General features: G+C 59.8%; 1 protein-coding gene across 6 annotated transcripts in view; it reads right to left on the bottom strand.

The window, feature by feature from the left end:
• The window catches only part of Scube3 (signal peptide, CUB domain and EGF like domain containing 3), a 30,405-nt gene extending 14,342 nt beyond the window's left edge, over positions 1-16,063 (bottom strand). For 2 of the 6 annotated variants that reach the window (XM_060369162.1, XM_021630125.2), the window contains exons 1-6: positions 15,548-16,055; positions 5,902-6,024; positions 5,144-5,269; positions 2,739-2,873; positions 1,781-1,906; positions 1,463-1,579 (exon numbers count right to left, since the gene is read on the bottom strand). In XM_060369162.1, the coding sequence (XP_060225145.1) occupies positions 1,463-1,579; positions 1,781-1,906; positions 2,739-2,873; positions 5,144-5,269; positions 5,902-6,024; positions 15,548-15,632 (712 nt within the window). In that variant the 5' untranslated portion in view covers positions 15,633-16,055. Of the gene's footprint in view, positions 1-1,462; positions 1,580-1,780; positions 1,907-2,738; positions 2,874-5,143; positions 5,270-5,901; positions 6,025-15,547 lie in introns of all 6 variants that reach the window. The other 4 variants (XM_060369165.1, XM_060369166.1, XM_060369163.1 and 1 more) reach the window with 4 other exon arrangements.
• Positions 16,064-17,897: the final 1,834 nt, after the last annotated feature.

The following is a 17,897-nucleotide window of genomic DNA, read 5'->3' as shown; positions in this document are numbered from 1 at the left end:
TGGCTGCTGCCAGAGGGCAGAGTGGGTCTTGGGTTAGAGAGGTAGTCAAGCTTGATACGGGCATTCCCAAAACGCAGCCATGTTTGAGAACATCTGAACAGAAAGCCGGTGGGGAACCCTGTCTCCTCCCTGTGGGAGCCCCTGTCCTGCCTCATGGGTCTTCTCTTTAGGAACCACATGCAGCTTCTTCTGAAGGAATCTGGGGGGAGGCGGGGGGGCATCCAAGGGGAGGCGGGAGGTTTGTGAAGCAGAAGAACTAGCCCTGTCAGGAGAATATGAAAGTGGCTGGAAAGACCCAGTGAGAGAAGGCAGCATGAAGACCGGAACCCGTTTCAGGGTCTTTGAAGAGCCAGAGAGAGCAGAGCAGGAGGGCCTAGGGCACGGGAGCACTTTTGAGCCATGTGTTACCTGGAGCAGGTGCTGGGGGGCCTGTGTGAGCCAACCTGCTCCCCTGTCCCGTGGCTGCAGTGACGAGCCCGGGGTGCAAGGGACAGAGCACTCCTCACCCTGAACCTGCCTCGGACACACAGGCTTCCACAGAGGCGCTGTGCTCACCTTTCCTTCCCCAGCCTGCCATCGCTCACCAGACAGGCACCCCTCCCCAGAAGCCAGCAGTGCCCACAGAGCAAGCACACCTACCTCTGCCTGGCTCCAGACCCTGCCTCACGCCTAGCCAAAGCCCTTCCTTTCCTTTCCCACGCCTCTAAGGAGACACACTGTCAGCCACCCCAGCGCTGAAGCCGTAGCAGCATAAGGCATTCAAAGTTAGCTTTAAGGAATTAGCTCACTCAGGGTATATCCGGAGGCCCCGGGCCAGGCCTGGGAACTCAGGGAAAGGGCTTCAGGCTGGGAGGGAAGGAAGGCTGCAGCAGGTGAATGGTGGGAAGCCAAGGGCGCAGGGGAGGTCAGCACCACTGGATGCCGGGTGGGCGGCGGGCCTGGGCCAGCAGGTGAGGGGCAGGAAGGGGGTTTGCAGGGGTGAAGAGGAAGGGCTGCCTGGAGCCACGTTGCCTATGCAGCCCAAGGCCGACGGCTCTAGGAAAAGTTCCGCGTCCTGACGTCAGTTCCACAGTGGGGGACACTGGGCTGTGGCAGTCCCCACCCCACCACTCTTGTCAATTGGGACCTGGCTCAGCCGCGCAGCTGAACTCTCCAGAGTCCCTCAAGTTATCCCCACAGCCCTGGGTGACCAGCATCTCTGCTACGGGCTCCTAGTTTGGCAGCGCTTCATCGTGGGAAGAAGCCGGGGGTCGGGGGGACTCCTGGGGAGGGCAGATGGCCAAGCGTGCCCCCTAGTCTCTCAGAGCCGTCCTTCACTGGACCTGGACCTCGGGTCTCCACTCCCTCGCCAGTTACTCCACCCAGCAGCCAGAGCCCCTGCGGTGGGGACCTCCCCCGCAGCCCCCAGCCCCCACCCTGGCCCTGTCGAGAGTGGCAAGAGTTGTTCCCGGGCTTCACCCACCGATGCATGTCTTCCCGTCGGTGTGCAGCACAAACTTGACATGGCAGCCACAGCGGGGGCCCTGCTCCGTGTCGTCACACGTGTGCTGGCAGCCACCATTGCCATAGTTGCAGGTCACTGCATGGGGGGGGGGGGCGCGTCAGCCTGCCTCTCCCTCTTGCAGGTCTGCAAGGCTGGAGAGCCACCTTCGTTCCTCTCTGGGTCCCGCCCCGCCCCGCCCCTCCATGCCCCCAGCCCTCTCTCCTCCCACCCCTGCCCTTTGGCTGCTGAGGCCCCCACACCCTCCCGGGCCCCTCTCCCTGCCCTCATAGGTCTCACGTTTGCAGTCCCGCTGATTCCTGGTGAGCTCGAAGCCGGGCCGGCATTCGCAGGCAATGCCCCCCTTGGGGGTCTCCCGGCAAATGTGGGCACAGCCGTGGTTCTTGTTCATGCAGTTCATGCCTTCTAAAAAGGGAGGAGAGGGCAATGTGTGAGCTGCAACTGGAGGCCTCAGTGGGGAGGGACCGGCTGGGGCTAAGGACGCTGAGCCTGCTAGCAGAGGAGGCTCTGGCTTCAGAAAGGACCCAGAGAAATCTAAAGCAGGGTCTCTTTGCTCAAACAGCTTACATGAGACTAGACGCTGGAAGATGATTAACAGCAGCCAGACTGACAGTTTAGAAGGTACTATGCCCTATGCCACTTGTGTTTTTAGAGACGGGGTTTTTCTGCATACCCCTGGCTGTCCTAGAACTCGCTCTGTAGACCAGGCTGGCCTCGAGCTCAGATATCCGCCTGCCTCTGCCTCCTGAGTACAGGGATCAAAGGTGTACGCCATCACGCCCAGCTGGGCCACAAATGTTATTATGCCCCTATCACAGGCATGATGGGACACGTAGGCAAATTAGGCAGAGCTACTGTCCTCAGGATGTCACAGTCCAGGGAGGGAACCAGGCCACACACCCCGATGCCCCTGCCTGACCTTCCCAATCCAGGCCCCGGAAGGGGACGTTGGCCAGGCTGCACCAGCAACTTAGCAGCTCACAAACAGGAATGCAGGTCACCCACGCTGCTGGACCACAGAGTGCCCCAAAGCAGCCTCAACTCCACACGGACCAGACCCCGGATTTATTCCTCAGATTTTCCTCTAATACAGCGTCTATGCGTGAAGCCCTTAGGCTGTGACTGAGTTCAGGGAGAGAGGGGACTCTAGAGTGTGGGCTGCGGAGTGCCGAGGGAGAGCTGGGCGGAAAAGCCTGTTTGGCATGGGGTGGGCCCCCCCCCCGGGCTGTGGGCTGACCTTCTGGCCGCTGGATACAGGTGTGCTGGTTGTCGCTGAGGAAGAAGCCTTCGCGGCAGCGGCACTCGTAGCTGCCCATCATGTTGACACAGCTCTGCTGGCAGCCGCCGTTGCCTTCAGCACACTCGTCTACATCTGTGCGACACAGGTTGATTGGTGGGGCGGTGGCGGCAGCACCAGAGACCGAGGGCAGACTGAAGCGCCCCCCACCCGACCCAAAAGCCCACCCTTAGCAGGCAGACCCCGACCCTTGTCAGCTAAAGCCTCAGTGCACGTGGAGAGGCGCGTAGGGCAGAGGTCAGGCAGGGAAGGAAACATCCAAACCTGGCCAGCCTAGGTGAGGACTGCACGCCTCCCCCACGCCGTAGAGGCTGGGTTTGGCCTCTCAAATCTGGAGAGGGGGTTCAGCCATTATGAGCCCAGCTGCTCTTCCAGAGGACCCAAGATCTATTCCCAGTGCCCAGGTGGCAGCTGGCTGCCTGTAACTCCAGTTCCAAGGAAGCCAGAGTCCTGTCCTGGCCTCCCCAGGCACTGCAGGCCTGTGGTACGCAGACACACAGGCGGGAAAATGCCTACACACAGAAACTCAAATATAAACGCTGGGCCTAAGCACAGAGGTCAGGAGAGACGCCAGCTCGAGAGGAATAACGGCAAAGACGAGGGAGGATGCCAATCACCCTGGCCGGTGATGGGGAGTTAGAGGTGATGGTGTGCTGGGTAGCCAGGAGGCAGGGAACCTGGACTCTTTCCTCAGACAGCAGCACGGCTGTGGTGCTGAAGATGGAGGGAATGGCCGCCCAGCCACAAGTCCTCGTGGGGCGAGGACCATTTCAGCTCTCCTCCCCTCCCCCAGGCCTGGCCTCCTTGCCTAGTCCCTAGCTTTTCTACTTTGGCTTAACAAAAACACAGCCTGGCAGCGTAGTATGGAAGGGTGGGGAAAGTGGCCAGGCCACACCCTGGATGGTAGCAGGGGACAACAGGGTGCCCCCAGGTCACCACCCCTAGAGCCAAGCTCGCTCTGAGGGTCTTCACCTTCTGTATCCTGACTCCACCTCTGCCCTTCCATCCTCCACTTCTCCCTGGGGAAACTGAGGCCCACAAAGAGTTTTCTCAAGGCTTCCCTAAGAGTTTAAGGGATGCTGAGGCTTTGAGCCCTCACCTTGAGCAGGCGTTGGTAACTCTGACCCTCAGAGTACCTGCTTTGGCTTGTCTCTGTGGTTAGTTTTTGGTGATAATTGGGGTTAGAGAGGTCCAGTGGAGGCCAGAGCAATAAGAGCTGATATGCACTGTCCTGTGAGCACCCCTGTCCTCTACCAAGCCGTTCATACCTTGTCCCTAAGGAGTCCCTTGGGTGACAGGGCAGAGAAGTAGGAGGCAGCGTGGGAGGGGCCTGCCAGGGACCCGGGTGATGGTCACCCACAGCTCAGCAGTCAGAGGGCTCCCTGGCCATGGTGCATCTGACCTGACCATCACTGCTCTTTCCTTCGCTAAGTCTCTCTTCTACCAGCACTTTGAGAGAGGACCCAGGGTTCAAATCTCAAATGTTCAGCCTCTCCATGTAGAGGAACACTCACTCAGTCCAAGTAACTCCCCGTGACTGACCAAAGCCCAGTTCAGTGGCCCGGGGGGTCCTACCCGGAACAGAGCTCCCAGGACGAGGGAGATGGGGCCGGGCTGAGGCTTGGAGGCCAAGAGGGCGAGACCAAAGACAGGAAGGACCGCAAGGAGCCGAGGTGGCCAGGGCCGGAGGACCAACATCAGCTACATAAACAGCACTCCTGCCCACTCGGGCGCTCGCTCCGGACTAGGGCTGCACAGGGCTGTTTACACATGTGCCTGAGATGTGATGAGGCACACGCACACACACACACACCAGCAGCAGCCTCAGATAAAGGTCCAAACATACACACACACACACACACACCAGCAGCAGCCTCAGATAAAGGTCCAAACACGCACACACACACCAGCAGCAGCCTCAGATAAAGGTCCAAACACACACACACACACACACACACACACGCACACAACCCTTTTTTGTTTTTTGAGACAGGGTTTCTCTGTGTAGTCCTGAGTATCCTGGTCTCACTTTGTAGATCAGGCTGGCCTCGATCTCTCAGGGATCCTGCCTCTGCCCGGGCTTAAAGGCGGGCACCGTCACACCCACCTGTCTGACATTCCCAGAGGCTAGCTCCCTCGCTCAAGGCCCCGCAGGTTCTTAGTGTTGGAACCAGGATGTATACACAGCAAAGTCACCCTCCCCAGGCAGGAAGCGAACCCCTCTCACGCCTGGCCTTCTCCTGGGGGCGTTTCTAGCAGTGTCCCTCTCATGCTCTTCAGCCATGGCAGGGCTGGCTCACCGCCCCCAGCCAGCTGCCCTCGCCAGCCAGCCCTCCGTTGCTCACCCAGGCAGTTGTGCCCATCGTGTGCCAGATGGAATCCGTCGTAGCAGGTACACCGGTAGTTGCCAGGGATGTTGACACAGTCGTGTACGCAGCCAGCGTTGTCCTCCCGCTCACACTCATCCACGTCTGTGCACAGAAAGAAAGCGCGCTGCAGGGTGTTGAAGGTCACAGGCAAACGGCTAGGCCGCTCCGCTTTTACATTTTTAATCATGCCATTTCACACCGAGGACTTGAACATTCCTTAAGTGTGGTATCGCTGGGGGGGCGGGGTTGCCATCCTTGAACCAACACCCCTCAGCTCCCGAGGGGGCAACTGTGGCTCATCACATCAACGGGAAGTAACATGTACTTTGTCCACTGGAGCCTCACCGGCAGTCAGGGCCACACCCTGAGAACAGAATGCCGAGGCTGCTTTCTGCTAGCAAAAGATAGGCTTGTGTGTGGGTGAACCCCACTGGGGAGCACTGTCCTTTGAGCATAATCCGGAGGGGGCCAGTAGAGGCCCCGCCCCGGGGATCTCCAGGCCTTAGTTCTGTGACTGCGGGGGCCCAACCCAGACAGCTAGGTGGCTGTGAGGCTGTGGAACGTCCCCACCCGCCCCGTCTCCTGGTCAACGTTGTGGGAAGGTGCGGCTGTCCTCCTTGGCCTGAAGAGGCTGCGGGCCTTGGGAACTGTGGAGCGGCCCCTGAGGGAACTACATGGGCTCCCCCTTTCCCATGGGCTCCTCTGGGGCACCCCCTCCCCACCCCCAGCCTCACCCTTGCAGTGTTTGCCGTCCCCTGTGTAGCCGGACTTGCAGATGCATTTGTAGGACCTCGGGGTGTTCTGGCAGATGGCGTCGATGTGGCAATGGTCGGTGCCTTCCACACACTCGTCCACGTCTGGCAGGGGCAGAGGAGGACCCGTGAGAACGGAACCTCAACCGAGTGAGTTTCGGAGGTGTGCACCCCAAAGGCAGAGCCCCCTCCTCACGACAGAGCCAGTGCGCATGTGAGGCCCCCACGTTTCTCTCAACATTTCAGGAACCCGGGTGAACCCTTACTGCCTCACAGAGACTCAAAGCACAGTGACCAGTCCACTGCTCCCTGAAACACCTCTCTTCGGTCTGCATCGCACTCTTGATGCGTCAGACAGTCAGCCCAGTGTGAGTTAATCTGTCTTAGCAGCAGACTTAGAGAGAGGGAAAGAGGCAGGCACGGGGTCACTGGCCTCCTGAGAGGTGGCCAGGTCCGGTTGTCACTGATTACATATATATGTATATGTTTAGACAGGGACACAGGTAGTCCAGGCTGGCCTAGAATTCATTGATTAGCTGAGGGTGGCCTCTGGTGCCCGATCCTTCTGCCTCCATCCCCCAAATCCTGGGGCTACAGGGCAGGACCACCCTGCCCAGCCGCTCCCTAGTAATTAAGGCCTCATGTGAGATCCTCATCCACCTCACAGTCCACTGTAGAACAGAGCTGTCCTGGGCATGCCTGTGACACCCCTCCCCCCCCCGCGCTCGGGCACAGCGGTGGACACCTGTGACACTTGGGGACCGAGGCAGAAGGATCAGGAGTTCTAGGTTAGACAGTGAGACCTTGTCTCAGAAACCCAGACCAGAGGTCAAGCCTGCTCGTGCTTGTTCACCAAGGGGCCAAGAAGCCATACGGGAACCAGAGCCCCATCTGGGAAGAGTTTCCTTGGCCCTGAGCTACCAGTGGGAGGCCTAGGAGCTGGCAGGTGCTGGCCCAGCAATCTGAAGCATGGCAGTTCTCTGAGCTATCCCACCGACCAGGCAGCACCCCTCTTCTCCCTCCACCCCCCCGGCTCTGGATCCTTCCCTTCCAACACTAAGTACTCTAACAGGCAAGACTGACAGAGCCTGTTAAGGGAAGTGACTCCCCCAGAACGGCAAAGAGAAAGGGAGGGTGAGGGAGGACCTCGGGCCAAGTGTGGTGGTGCACCCCTTGGGGAGGCTGCCCGGAGAAACCCTGTCTCGGAAAACCGAAAATAAGAGAACAGAGAAAGGGAAAGGACCCCAGGAAGCCGGGGACCATGACGGCACCCGTAATGAAGCGATGGAGAGAAGGAGGTCTCAGCAGCAGGGGGGTTTCCTGTGGCGGTCCTTACACTCAGCATCACACAGGCCATCTAGCACAGCCAGGACAGACGAACGGCCGCAAGCAGAAAGTGGGAGGTAGGCACCACGAGGCATTTGGGGTGAGCCTCAACCCAGGCTGCAGAGCAGAGCCAACTGCCCAGAAAATGCCCAATGCCCCAGGGACTGCAGTCAGCACATCTGGCCTGGGCCTCGGCAGTGGGTACTTTTCTAAAGCTTCCAGCTGATTCTAAGGAGCAGCTAGGGTTGAGCGCCTTGTCACAGTCTGAGGAGGAAGAGGCCGTGTGTCCCTGTGAGCCAGAAAAATGGAGTATGAACAGAAGTGTGCCAGTAAAAGAGGGGGGACTGGGAGCGAGGAGGCTGGGACCCGAGGGGCGCGAAGCAGGTTTCATTATAATGCAACAGGTTCTCAGGCCTCCTCGTCAACCCAGTGACTCCGGCTCCTTAAAGCGCATCACGTGTGCTTTGACTGAGCAGAGACGCACGCTGTCCACCGGCAATTTCTTTTTTTTTTTTTTTTTCCACCGGCAATTTCTACAGTCTGCAGATACTCGGAAGCCAGGGCTGGAAGCAGCCGACCGTCCCCTCTCCAGACACTCCCAGGAGGGAGCAGGGCTGGAGTGCCCCCGGGGCTGAGAACCCAAATGGGCACAGCTCACACACCCCGCCTCGGATCTTCTGGCCCTGGTGAGCTCTCTCGACCCCTCAGCTGCTCTACCTGCCGGGGAGGCAGAAGTCAAGTTTGTAAGCCAAGCAAGAGTGCTCTCGTGGGTGGCATGCCCCCGTGGATGGCGAGACGCTGAGGGAAGAGAAGTCTGTCCAACTGATGGAGTGGGTACAGAAACAGGAAATGTCTTAGGACATCAACAGTGGAGACCATCACTGTGGAACATCATCCCGGCCTGAGACCCAGCGCCGCCGCTTCTTGGCAGAGGCTCTTTTCACGTTTCCTTTCAGAAGACACGCTTTTACTGCATCCCACAGGCTCACCTCCAACCCGCAACCCCCTGCTCCAGCCTCCCTAGGGTTGGGATGGCAGGTGTGTGCCACCACTTTCGGTCCTCAGAGACCCGTGCGATGGCGTCACAGCGGCAGCTCCTCAGAAGAGGCTGTGAGCCGCTGCCTGGATTGATTTGTGTGAAGTCCCTGATGAAGCATTTGGGTGACAGGAGGCCTCCCAGGCCAGAAGCTTAAGATGTAGGAAGCTTGAGGGTTGGCCAATGGGGATCCAGATCTGTCCTCGGTGGCAGTAGCCATGAACCATGTGTGGCCTTTCTCCTTTCATTTCAAAGACAGCCCTCCGGTCCCCCTAGCCAGAGGCCAGATGTTCCTGGTGGGCTGTGCAATATCAAACACCACAAAGCTCGGGGCCTCAGGACGGCGGAGCTCTAGGGTTCTGAGTAAGAAATACTTCTGGGTCTGACCCGGAAACATGGCGGCTCCTCCAAACGTCCCTCTCTGCAACCATCTCAGCGGCGCCTGTCTCCGTCTGCCGGGACTTGGCTCCTGGCGCATCAGGCTCTAGCTCTGCCTCCCCTCGAGGGCTCCCCCAGACTAAAGCAGTGGTGAGGCCAACCACAGCAGGAGCGGTGCCCACCAGCCGCCTCAGGTTCCCCCCTCTCTACACACTCTGCTTTGGAACACTTCCCGTCCCAGCCTGCTCCTACAGCCTGCTCCTACCCTCTCAGGGCCAGCTAACCGGTCCATGAAACCCCGCATGTCCCTTCTTCCTCTTCAGCCTGGATCAGAACTGTCTGCCCTGTTCCCGGTGAGCCCTGGGCCCAGGGGGACTCAGCTCGCCCTGCTCTGTGGTTCCGGCTGAGCCGCTTGGCTGACGCCCTGGAGCTGTGTCAGGCAGCAAGTCCCACTTCTGGAGTTGGCGGGGCGATTGCTGGAGAAGGGACCTTCCAACCGTGTGGCCGGAATCTTCTGAAGCAACTGGCCTGAGGCACGGAGCAGGAACAGGGCCCCAAATCGTACCCAGCCCTTCCTCCTTTGCCACTTCTCCAAAGCTCCCTGTCAGCCCACCTGCCAGCCCAGGATGGGTCCTTGCAGGGCCCCCCACGGCACACGTGGGCAACCTCGGTGTAGCCCACCCTCTTAGGGCACAGCTGTTTCCCCCCTGCCAGCAGCCAAGGGATGCGCTCGGGCACAGGCTGCTTCACACTGGTGGTGGTTCTCGGCTCAGTCTGCAAGGTCTTCAGCCTCCCAACACCTCTGCTCCCTCCCCTAGCCACACACCATCACAGCGAGGACTCTCTTGGATGCCCGCTGGTGCCGTGAGTTCCTTGAGACCACGGCTTCTGAATCTTTGAACCCATGGCACCACTCAGCAGCGGGCAAGCACCGTGCCAGGCTCTGGGGGGCCAGTGGTGAGTGGGACAGAGGGACCACAGAGAGTAGGGCTCTCTGTAGTTATCTGTTAAACATGCTGGCTGAGACCCTTAACTGTGGCGTGCCCCAGAGAGGAAGCCTGCTTCTCCGCTCTCTGTAAAGATAAAGATCCCGGGGTCAGGGGTGTCCTATGGTGGTTATTCTGAGAGAGCTCAGTGGGTAAAAACACCACGCAGCCATGGGGACCCGAGCTGGGGTTCCCCAGAACTCAAGTTAAGTCTACGTTCGGCAGCGTGCACCGCTCATTCAAGCATCCCTGCAGCAAACGGGAGGCTGGGACCAGAGCGTCCCCAGGCTGCAAGCCGGCACGCCTAGTACGCAGTGGTGAGCAGTGACAGACGCTGCCCCAAAGAGCGTGGAAGGCGAAAGCTGACCCCTGAGCTTGTCCTCTGACCTGCATGTGTGTGCCATGGCAGCATGCCTGCACTTACACTTACACACACACCCACACACACCCACACACACCCACACACACCCACACCTACACACACACACACGGGGGGGCTGTTTAGTTTTTGAAGGGTTTTGTTGTTTTGTTTTGCTTTTCTCAAGAGAGGGCTTCTCCGTGTAGCCCTGCTGTGCTGGAGCACACTGTGTCGCCCAGGCTGGCCTCGAACTCAGAGATCCGCCAGTCTCTGCCTCCCGAGCGCTGGGATTAAAGGTGTGCGCCACCACCACCTGGCTCACATAGAGATTTTTTAAAAGATCACAAAGACAGAGCACGAAGGGCCTGAAGAATCCAGGGCCACGTGAGACTGGGGACAGGGGGTCGGCAAGCCCTCCAGCTCGAGAGCTGCAGGCATGTCTTCTTAAATGGATGGGGAAACACCCAGGGAGGTTAGCCTGGGAGAGAAGCAATAGCCAGGACAGGAGCCGAGCCCACCCGTGAAAGTCTTCTAAAGGTGTCAGGGGTGGATCTCTGCCTCCCTGTCCCCAGCACAGCGCTTAGTTCAGCTTGAAGCAAGCAAGCAACACAGAGCACGAGACGGGGTGGAACTGGATCTGGCTGGTGGTCAAAAGCCAGCACACAGATGCTCGGAGGCGGAAGCGGGGACCAGGGCAGACAGGGATCAGCCAGACACACTTGCAACAAGGAGAGGGCAGGCGGGCGCAGGGGTGGGCAGGTGTCGTCAGCCTTGGGATTCACCGCTCTGGGGCCAAGCAGCTGGTTGGAAACAAAAACAAACAGCAGGGGTACAGGTTCCTGCTGTTAACAGCTTCAAACCGCCGGAGGAAAACTCCAAATAAATATAATTAGAAACTTGTAAAAAACGTCCTCTGGAAGCCTGCCCCCCAGGGCCTGCCCCTTAGGCATCCCACCCTTCCACAAGCCCTCCCCCAGTGAGCCTGAGTCTGTACCTCATCCAGGGATTGCTCAGGCCTGTTTTCTTATCCTGCATCTTCCATGGGCCTGCAACCTCTTCTTCTTGGCCACTGTAACCACGACCAGACAGCCCCAGGCACAAAGCTCTAAAACTCATAGCCCACAGCTCTCTGGGGCTATGGTTTGTCACAAGGGGAAAAACCATTGGCAAACCAAGGCGCCCAGTGCCCTGTTCAGAGGGTCACCGACCCACATCTGAAAGCCAACAACGATAGACCCAGCCGACTCCAGAGCAAGCCCTTGGTCTGAGGAGGGAAGGGCTGTGTGGGTGTGGAGTGGGGTGTCAAGGGGGAGATACAAAGGGCAGCCTTGGGTACCACAGGGTGTGCGTACAAAGAAACACACATTTCCTTCAAGGGTTGCTTTCCAGGGAGCTGCTGGCCCAACATGGGACTATCAGATACTTGAGAAACTGAGGCAGGGGGAAGAAAGGAAAAATGCCAAGTGGCAGGGCCTCCAGCAGACAGAGCAGGGTCCCGGTGGAGAGGGCCGTGCCTTTAGGTGGAAACCCAGGGCAGGGCCGAGGCTCAGCAATATTGAACAAGTCCAGGAAAACGGGCCGAACACCAGTGTCCCCGGGCACTAGGCTCTGCGTTTGCCAAAACTCACACCTTACCTTCCGCCCACCTGAGTGGAGCAGAATGCAGGCTGTGGGGAAGAGGGTCTGTCTGCCAGCCTGGAGATGGGGCCTGAGTCCCTCCTCCACCCAGGTGAGTAGCCCATTCATCCACCCCGGGGCCGACTGTCCCCACCTCTCCCCAGGCCCTGGCAGCCCACTCCTTCCCAGACTCCCGTCTCCCCAGGTCTGGGCCTCCCGAAGCACTGCCAGCCCTGACAGGAACTCTTTCTTACTGCGCCGGTCATGTGCTGAGGGGCACGGAGGCCCACGCCTGCACACCGGAGCGGGCCAGGCCAGGCGGCACAGAGACCAGGGCAGCTTCTGGCAGCCAGCTCCTCCACCTCCACCTTCTCCAGGGGATCTGAAGGCATCCCCTGCCCCCACCCTCCATTCAAGGCGCCCGACCACGCCATCCTCACCCCTCTCCTTCTCCAACTAAAACAACACACACGAGCCCTCGCCCTCCTCCTCCTCCTCCTCCCTCAACGGAGCGCCCCACACATGTGCTCACACACACACTGAATCATGAACATTGCACACTCACACACCCCGGTGGACGCACAACCTCACATTCCCAAACTCACACTCCTCGGCCGGGCTCCGGCTGCTCACACCTCAGACTGGTTCTCATGGCCTCAGGTTCCAGATTGTTCCAGAGAGCAATCTCATCTGGGGATTCCTGATCACTCTCTTCTCCCTCTACCTGTAGGGGCTCAGGCTTCCAGGACTTCCGGTCCCCTCGCTCCATCCCACCCTACAGAGACTTAGGGATGAGAGGTGACAAGTGAAAAACAAAACTTATATGCCCACTCCAGGCTTTCCCCATACCTAGAAGAGGCCATCAGCAGGCCTCGGAGAGGGGTCGGAGGGATTCCTGAGGACTTCCTTAAAATTGGGCGGAGCATAAGGAAACTGATAAAACAGGAGGCTCTGAGGGTGAGGTCTGTCTGTCTGTCTCTCCAGTAGGGCCTCGATGGGGCACAAGGGGTAGCAGCCACCGGGGAGCCACCCGCACGAGCTGACACGGTTATGGCTTTCATTTCATATTTTGGAGGGAGGGGCTAGGAGGAACAGTCCCCTCACTGTAGGAGCTGGCCACAGGAGCCGAGGGAAGCAGGGAGGAGAGGAAACAGCCACATTAAAGAGGAGGGGGGGAAGGAGAGAGACACATACTCCCAGACAGAGACCCAGAGACAGAGAGACACTGTTCCCCGCCAGATGAACGGCCTCAGTCTCAGGGACGGTGTGACTTCTAAATGGGCGGCTTTCTCAAAGTCTACCCCTAACAAGGAGAGAAAACTACCAGGTAAACTAAACGGCTGAGCTGGCTGTCCCAGAGCCTGCCTGGGGACAGGACCAATTCCCCCGGAGGCCCTGAGACCTTTTCATTCAGCTGCAACCTGAGCCGTACGAGGGGGATTAGGTCTTTTTAACCGAGGCTGTCTTCCCACCTCTACCCCACCCCCACCCCCAAAGCAGAGCAAATTAATGCTTTTAAGTTTACAATTATCTTGGTTATCCAGTCTGTCTACTTTAAGACACACAGACAGGCACTTGAAAACCACTCCGAACCATGTACCCGGCAAGCTCACTCACTCCCGGTCCCACCAGCTGACACGCCCACCGGTCCACAGGGACAAAACTTTCAGCATTCCCGATTGAAAGGACCAGGTCCCAGGCATGTCCAGGATGCTGTCGGTGTCAGCGTGTCCTGTCTCTCTCTCCCTCTTTTGTACTTAGGGCACGTCCTTGCTCCTATCTGCTACGCCATCGCATGGCTCTGACTCTCCGAGACACAGATGTGTGTGTGTGTGTGTGTGTGTGTGTGTGTGTGTCCCTCCTCCCGAGGTGCAGCAGCTCTTTTGAAGATGCTTGCTGAGGGTGTCTGTAATTTACAGACCCTCTAGAGCGCCACTGAAAAGCACGTGGCATCAAAGGCCAGCTTCCTAGCCCTGATGATAGATTGGAGGTAGGCCGACGGGGCAGGGAGGCCTCCCGAGGCTCAGAGCACTATGGGTAAGCCTGTAAGGCTCAGACCAAACAGTCCCCTTCTCCCCTGAAGCATCTACCTGCACATTTTCGTTCTAGGGAAGCGGTATTCCTGCAGACCCGTTGTTAGGCAACCTTTGATGGGCAGGGTTGCACAGATTTCCTGAATGCTAGGGTTAATGAGAGGTTCCATTCTAATCCCAGCCAGACTCTGAAATCCTACGGTGGGGGTGGGGGTAGGGGGGTGGGGCGGGTACTGTCACCTCATGGGGCAGGTGTAGCCCACGGACTGAGATAAGCAGGGGAGCTTGAGGGTGCCACCTCCACCTCGGCTGAGTGTCCCCCAGCACCCAGTGGGGTGTCCAGTAAGAGAAGCTGCTTCTTCTAACCCTGGCAGATGGGCTGGGCTCCAGGCTTGAGAGCCCTGGTTTCCCCACACCTGTCCCATTTAGGGGTCCGAAACTGCACCTGGAGCCCCTTTAATAGGCTGCCTCTCCTCTCGCCACCCCCCCTGTAAGCCCCCCCCCAGCAGACACTGGCTCCAACTTGAAAGAGGCCCTTATCTTGTCTCTGGATTACTGCACGAAATCTGTTCCTTCCTCAGACTAAACTCCCCGCTAATTCCATGTTATGAGTAAGTCAGCGTGCACTACAAAAGCCAGCTTTGTTTACGAAAACACACAAGCAGATCCGCAGTGAGCAGGGCCGGTCCAGGCAGCCGGCTGTCTGGAAGGCTTCTGGAGCAGCAGTGTGGGGCTGGAAGGAGGCTGGGGTGGGGTCCGGGACTTGACAGCTAAGGGACTCTAGTGTTTAGTTATGTTAATGGACAGGTTGGAGGGGCCACGGGAAGGGGCAGTGTTTCGGGAGAGGAGGGTGGCGTTGGCTTGGCACCTTCTTCGAACACAGTGAAAAGCCGGTGGTGTAGGGCAGCTTAAGACTCAGGCCCCTGGACACAGTGACCCGACTGCCAGACGCTCAGACTTCCCCAACTCCCAAGTTCAACTTTCCTTCTGGCTCAGACACCTCCACCTCCCTGGCTGGCTTCGGGAGCCCCTAAGACCATGATAGGCAGAATCTACCTCCCGGGCAAAATCTTGCTAAGAGGAATTTTCTTTTTGTCCATATAAATCTCTTTTGGGTGAGGACGACGTGGGGGGAGGGGTGCAGCAGGTCAATGGGGGAGGGGAGGCCGTCCCCAGAGGGCTATGGGACACCAGCCTGGTTTCTGCCAGCGCAGCCTTGGGGCTGGCTGGGCAGTGTGCTGGGGTCAGGAACCGGGGCAGGAGGGCCTCCCAGTCTCTCTCCGATTCCTAGAGGGATCTGTCAGAGCTCCCAGCCTGGAATTTTACCTTGTTGTTTTAATGCAATTCTGACCTGGATTTTAAATGGAATTGGAAACCCCAGGACTTGATAAATATTATGATAAGAAATGAAAGCCATGCGAAACGAAAGGGATCCCCCCCTCCTCCCAAGGCAGAAACGCAAGGTCCGTGCCAGAAGCCAGTCACAGACATTTCCCCTCCTGCCCCCTACCATCCCGTGACAGGCAGTCGCCTCCACCACGAAAGAGCCTGTTTTTCTTTACTGCCTCGATAAGACGGCAACTTCGCCTTTTCGTGCGGGGAGGGGCGGAGGGCACGGGGCGGAGGGCACGGCGGAAAACTTTCTTCCCGCCGTCTCCAGCCCCCCAGCGAAGCCCCCGGCAGCGTTTGAGAGAGCATTCTCCGACCTCGGCCCGCGGAAGGGCGAGCTCCCTCCGGCCGGCCGCCCCCAGGCTCCCCGAAGCGCGCAACGCCCCGAGGAGCCCCGGCCGCGGCCGAGGAGCCGGGGCACCGGGCCGGGTCCTGACAGCCACGCACTCTCCAGGCACCTGCCCTGGCTCGGGCCCCGCCGCCCGCCGCCCCGCGCCTTCCTTACCTTGCGCAGCTTTGCCATGCTGGGCGGCGCGCGCGTGGACCAGCAGGACGAGCAGGCAGAGCCCGGGGACGCGCCCCGAGCCCATGGCCTGGAGCTCCGCGCGGCGGGGCCGCTGGCTGGGGGGTGTCGCGGCCCCGGGGAAGGCGCGAGGCGGAGGGGGAGGGGACTGCAGGGCGCCCCGCGGGGGGCTCCGGGCTGGGCGCGGGGCGGCGGCCCGAGGGGCGGCCCGGGCGATCGCACCCGACGCCCAGCTTCGCCCGCGGGGAGCTGGAGCCCGAGAGCGAGCGCGCGGAGCCCCGGGCCGGGACCTGAGAAAGGGGAGGGGAGACGCAGAGCCTAAACACGCCCTTTCTGCCTCTTTCTTCCTCCCTTGCTCTCCCGTCTCCCGGGCTCCGTCTGTTTTTCTTCGCCTCTCTCCTCCTCCTCCTCCTCTTTCTCCTCCTCTTCTTGCTCCTTTTCGTTTTCTTCCTCCTCCCCTTCCCACTGCCCCTCCTGCTTCTCTCCTCCGTCCTCCTCCTCCTCCACCTCCTTCTTCGTGCCCTTTTTTTTTTTTTTCTTCTTCTTCTTTCAAAGGGGGCCTCGGCGTGGCGGCCGCTCCCCCTGCGCGCCCGGGCGCGCGGCCCCCTCCCCAGGCTGCCGGGCCGCTGCCTGCAGGAATTTACAATCCGGCGCTGGGGGAGCGGGCCCGGTCTCCATGGAGACGGCTTCCCCGGGAGCAGGGAGGTCAGGCGCAGACCGCGCACAATCAATGGATCAATGCAAGCCCCCGCTCCGCTCCAGACCAAACAGCACCGGGGCTCCGGCTCGCCCGCTCTCCCGGTGGGGAGCCAGCGGGGGAGCCGAGGGTGCCCTCCCCCCGCGCACGCCAGGAGGGCCGAGCGGCGCAGGTCTGCACGCGCACCTCGGCGGGGAGACAAAGAGGGCGCGGGGTGTCGGGGGGGGGCGTGGGGTGGAGGGAGGCTGGAAGGGCTGCACCTCGGAACAGAGGCTCGGACTCCGGGCCCAGTAACGTCCTCCAAACTTTTACCCCCAAGTCACTCCCACCCTCTGAACACAATCCTCATCCTCAGATCTGGGTCCCGGCTCCAGGCTCTGTGGGCGCTGAAAGTGACCCCGGTGCACACTCCTGAGGGCACCGTCCCGCGCTTGCACACCGGCAGAGGCTAACCCACCATCTTTTGGGGTACACACAGAAGGCTCTGTACACCACCTCCAAGCCGGCTTCCACGGCTAACCTCGTCGGGACCCAGCTCAAGGAGCCAGGCCTGGACACCGGCCCCCAGCCCTTCAGTCGCTCTCGGCCGATTGTACCAGGCCTCAGAGTCTTGCTCCAGAGCCAGTTTTGTGCAGGACAGAAATTCTCATCCCAGGGTGCCCAGGAGAACGGGGCAATGACCAAGGTCTCCCTGAAGATGATGCGGATCTCAGACCCTTGACATTGGCAGCCGGCACCGGCTGGGGTGGGCCCGGGTGGGCTGGGGTGGGGGTGGGGGTGGGCTCCGGCAGCGGACTCCTTTCTACCCCGGGGAAGAGTCCTTCTTTCAGCAGGGATTAAATGGAGAAGTGAGAGAATGGGCGCGGGCTTTGAGGGGAGGCTTTGAATGTCCTGTCCTGCCTCCCGAGACAGATTCCTCTTGTCTTTCAGCCCCATCCCGATTGGCCTCAGTTTCCTCAGCTGGAAAATGAGGGCGGGTGAGAGCACGTTGCCCTCCGAGAGCTGGGAAGAGGACTCCCCGAGGCCCCTTGTATAATTTGAGAGTTGGCGCGGGGGAGGTGAAGGCACGGGTCATGGGAATGGTGTGGAGGCCACCGAAAGGTTGGTCAGATGACCCCCTACAAGGTCCCTCCCAGCCCTGTCACTCTTGAGAGCCCCCCTCCGTCATTCCTCTGGTAAACCCCTCCCTCTGCAGCAGCCTCGCCTGCTGCCACCAATTATGTGGAGGTGGAGGACAAGTTCAAACTTGTCATTCTTTTTGCCCCAAACAAGAGGAGAGAGAGAGGTTGGAGGTACCCAGACAGTGCCTGGGGGAGCTGGAGAGAGCGGAGGAGCCCCAAGGCGGCGAGGGAATTTGGTCTCGGCCTTCCTTGAGCGTGTGCATCCTTCTGCATCCCGGGGTGGGAAGGTGGGGGGGTCGTGCGGCCCACTCACTGCTGCGCCACAGCTAAGGTGGGCACTGTGGAGGACTCTGGGGGTTTTCTGGGGCCTTCTCAGTAGTTCCCAGACCCGCTTGGCGTCTTGGGTGGATGGCGCAGTGGCGTGACCCTCCCAAGGAAGCCCTGATGGGTTGCTGCTGCTCCCTTCTTTCCGCTTCCCAGTTGGCCCCCTCTGAACATCCCCTCAACTCCCCTA

The sequence above is a fragment of the Meriones unguiculatus genome, chromosome 16 (genome assembly GCF_030254825.1).
Source record: "Meriones unguiculatus strain TT.TT164.6M chromosome 16, Bangor_MerUng_6.1, whole genome shotgun sequence".
In the NCBI taxonomy this organism is placed as follows: Eukaryota; Metazoa; Chordata; class Mammalia; order Rodentia; family Muridae; genus Meriones; species Meriones unguiculatus.
This window is presented reverse-complemented; position numbering and strand designations above follow the sequence as displayed.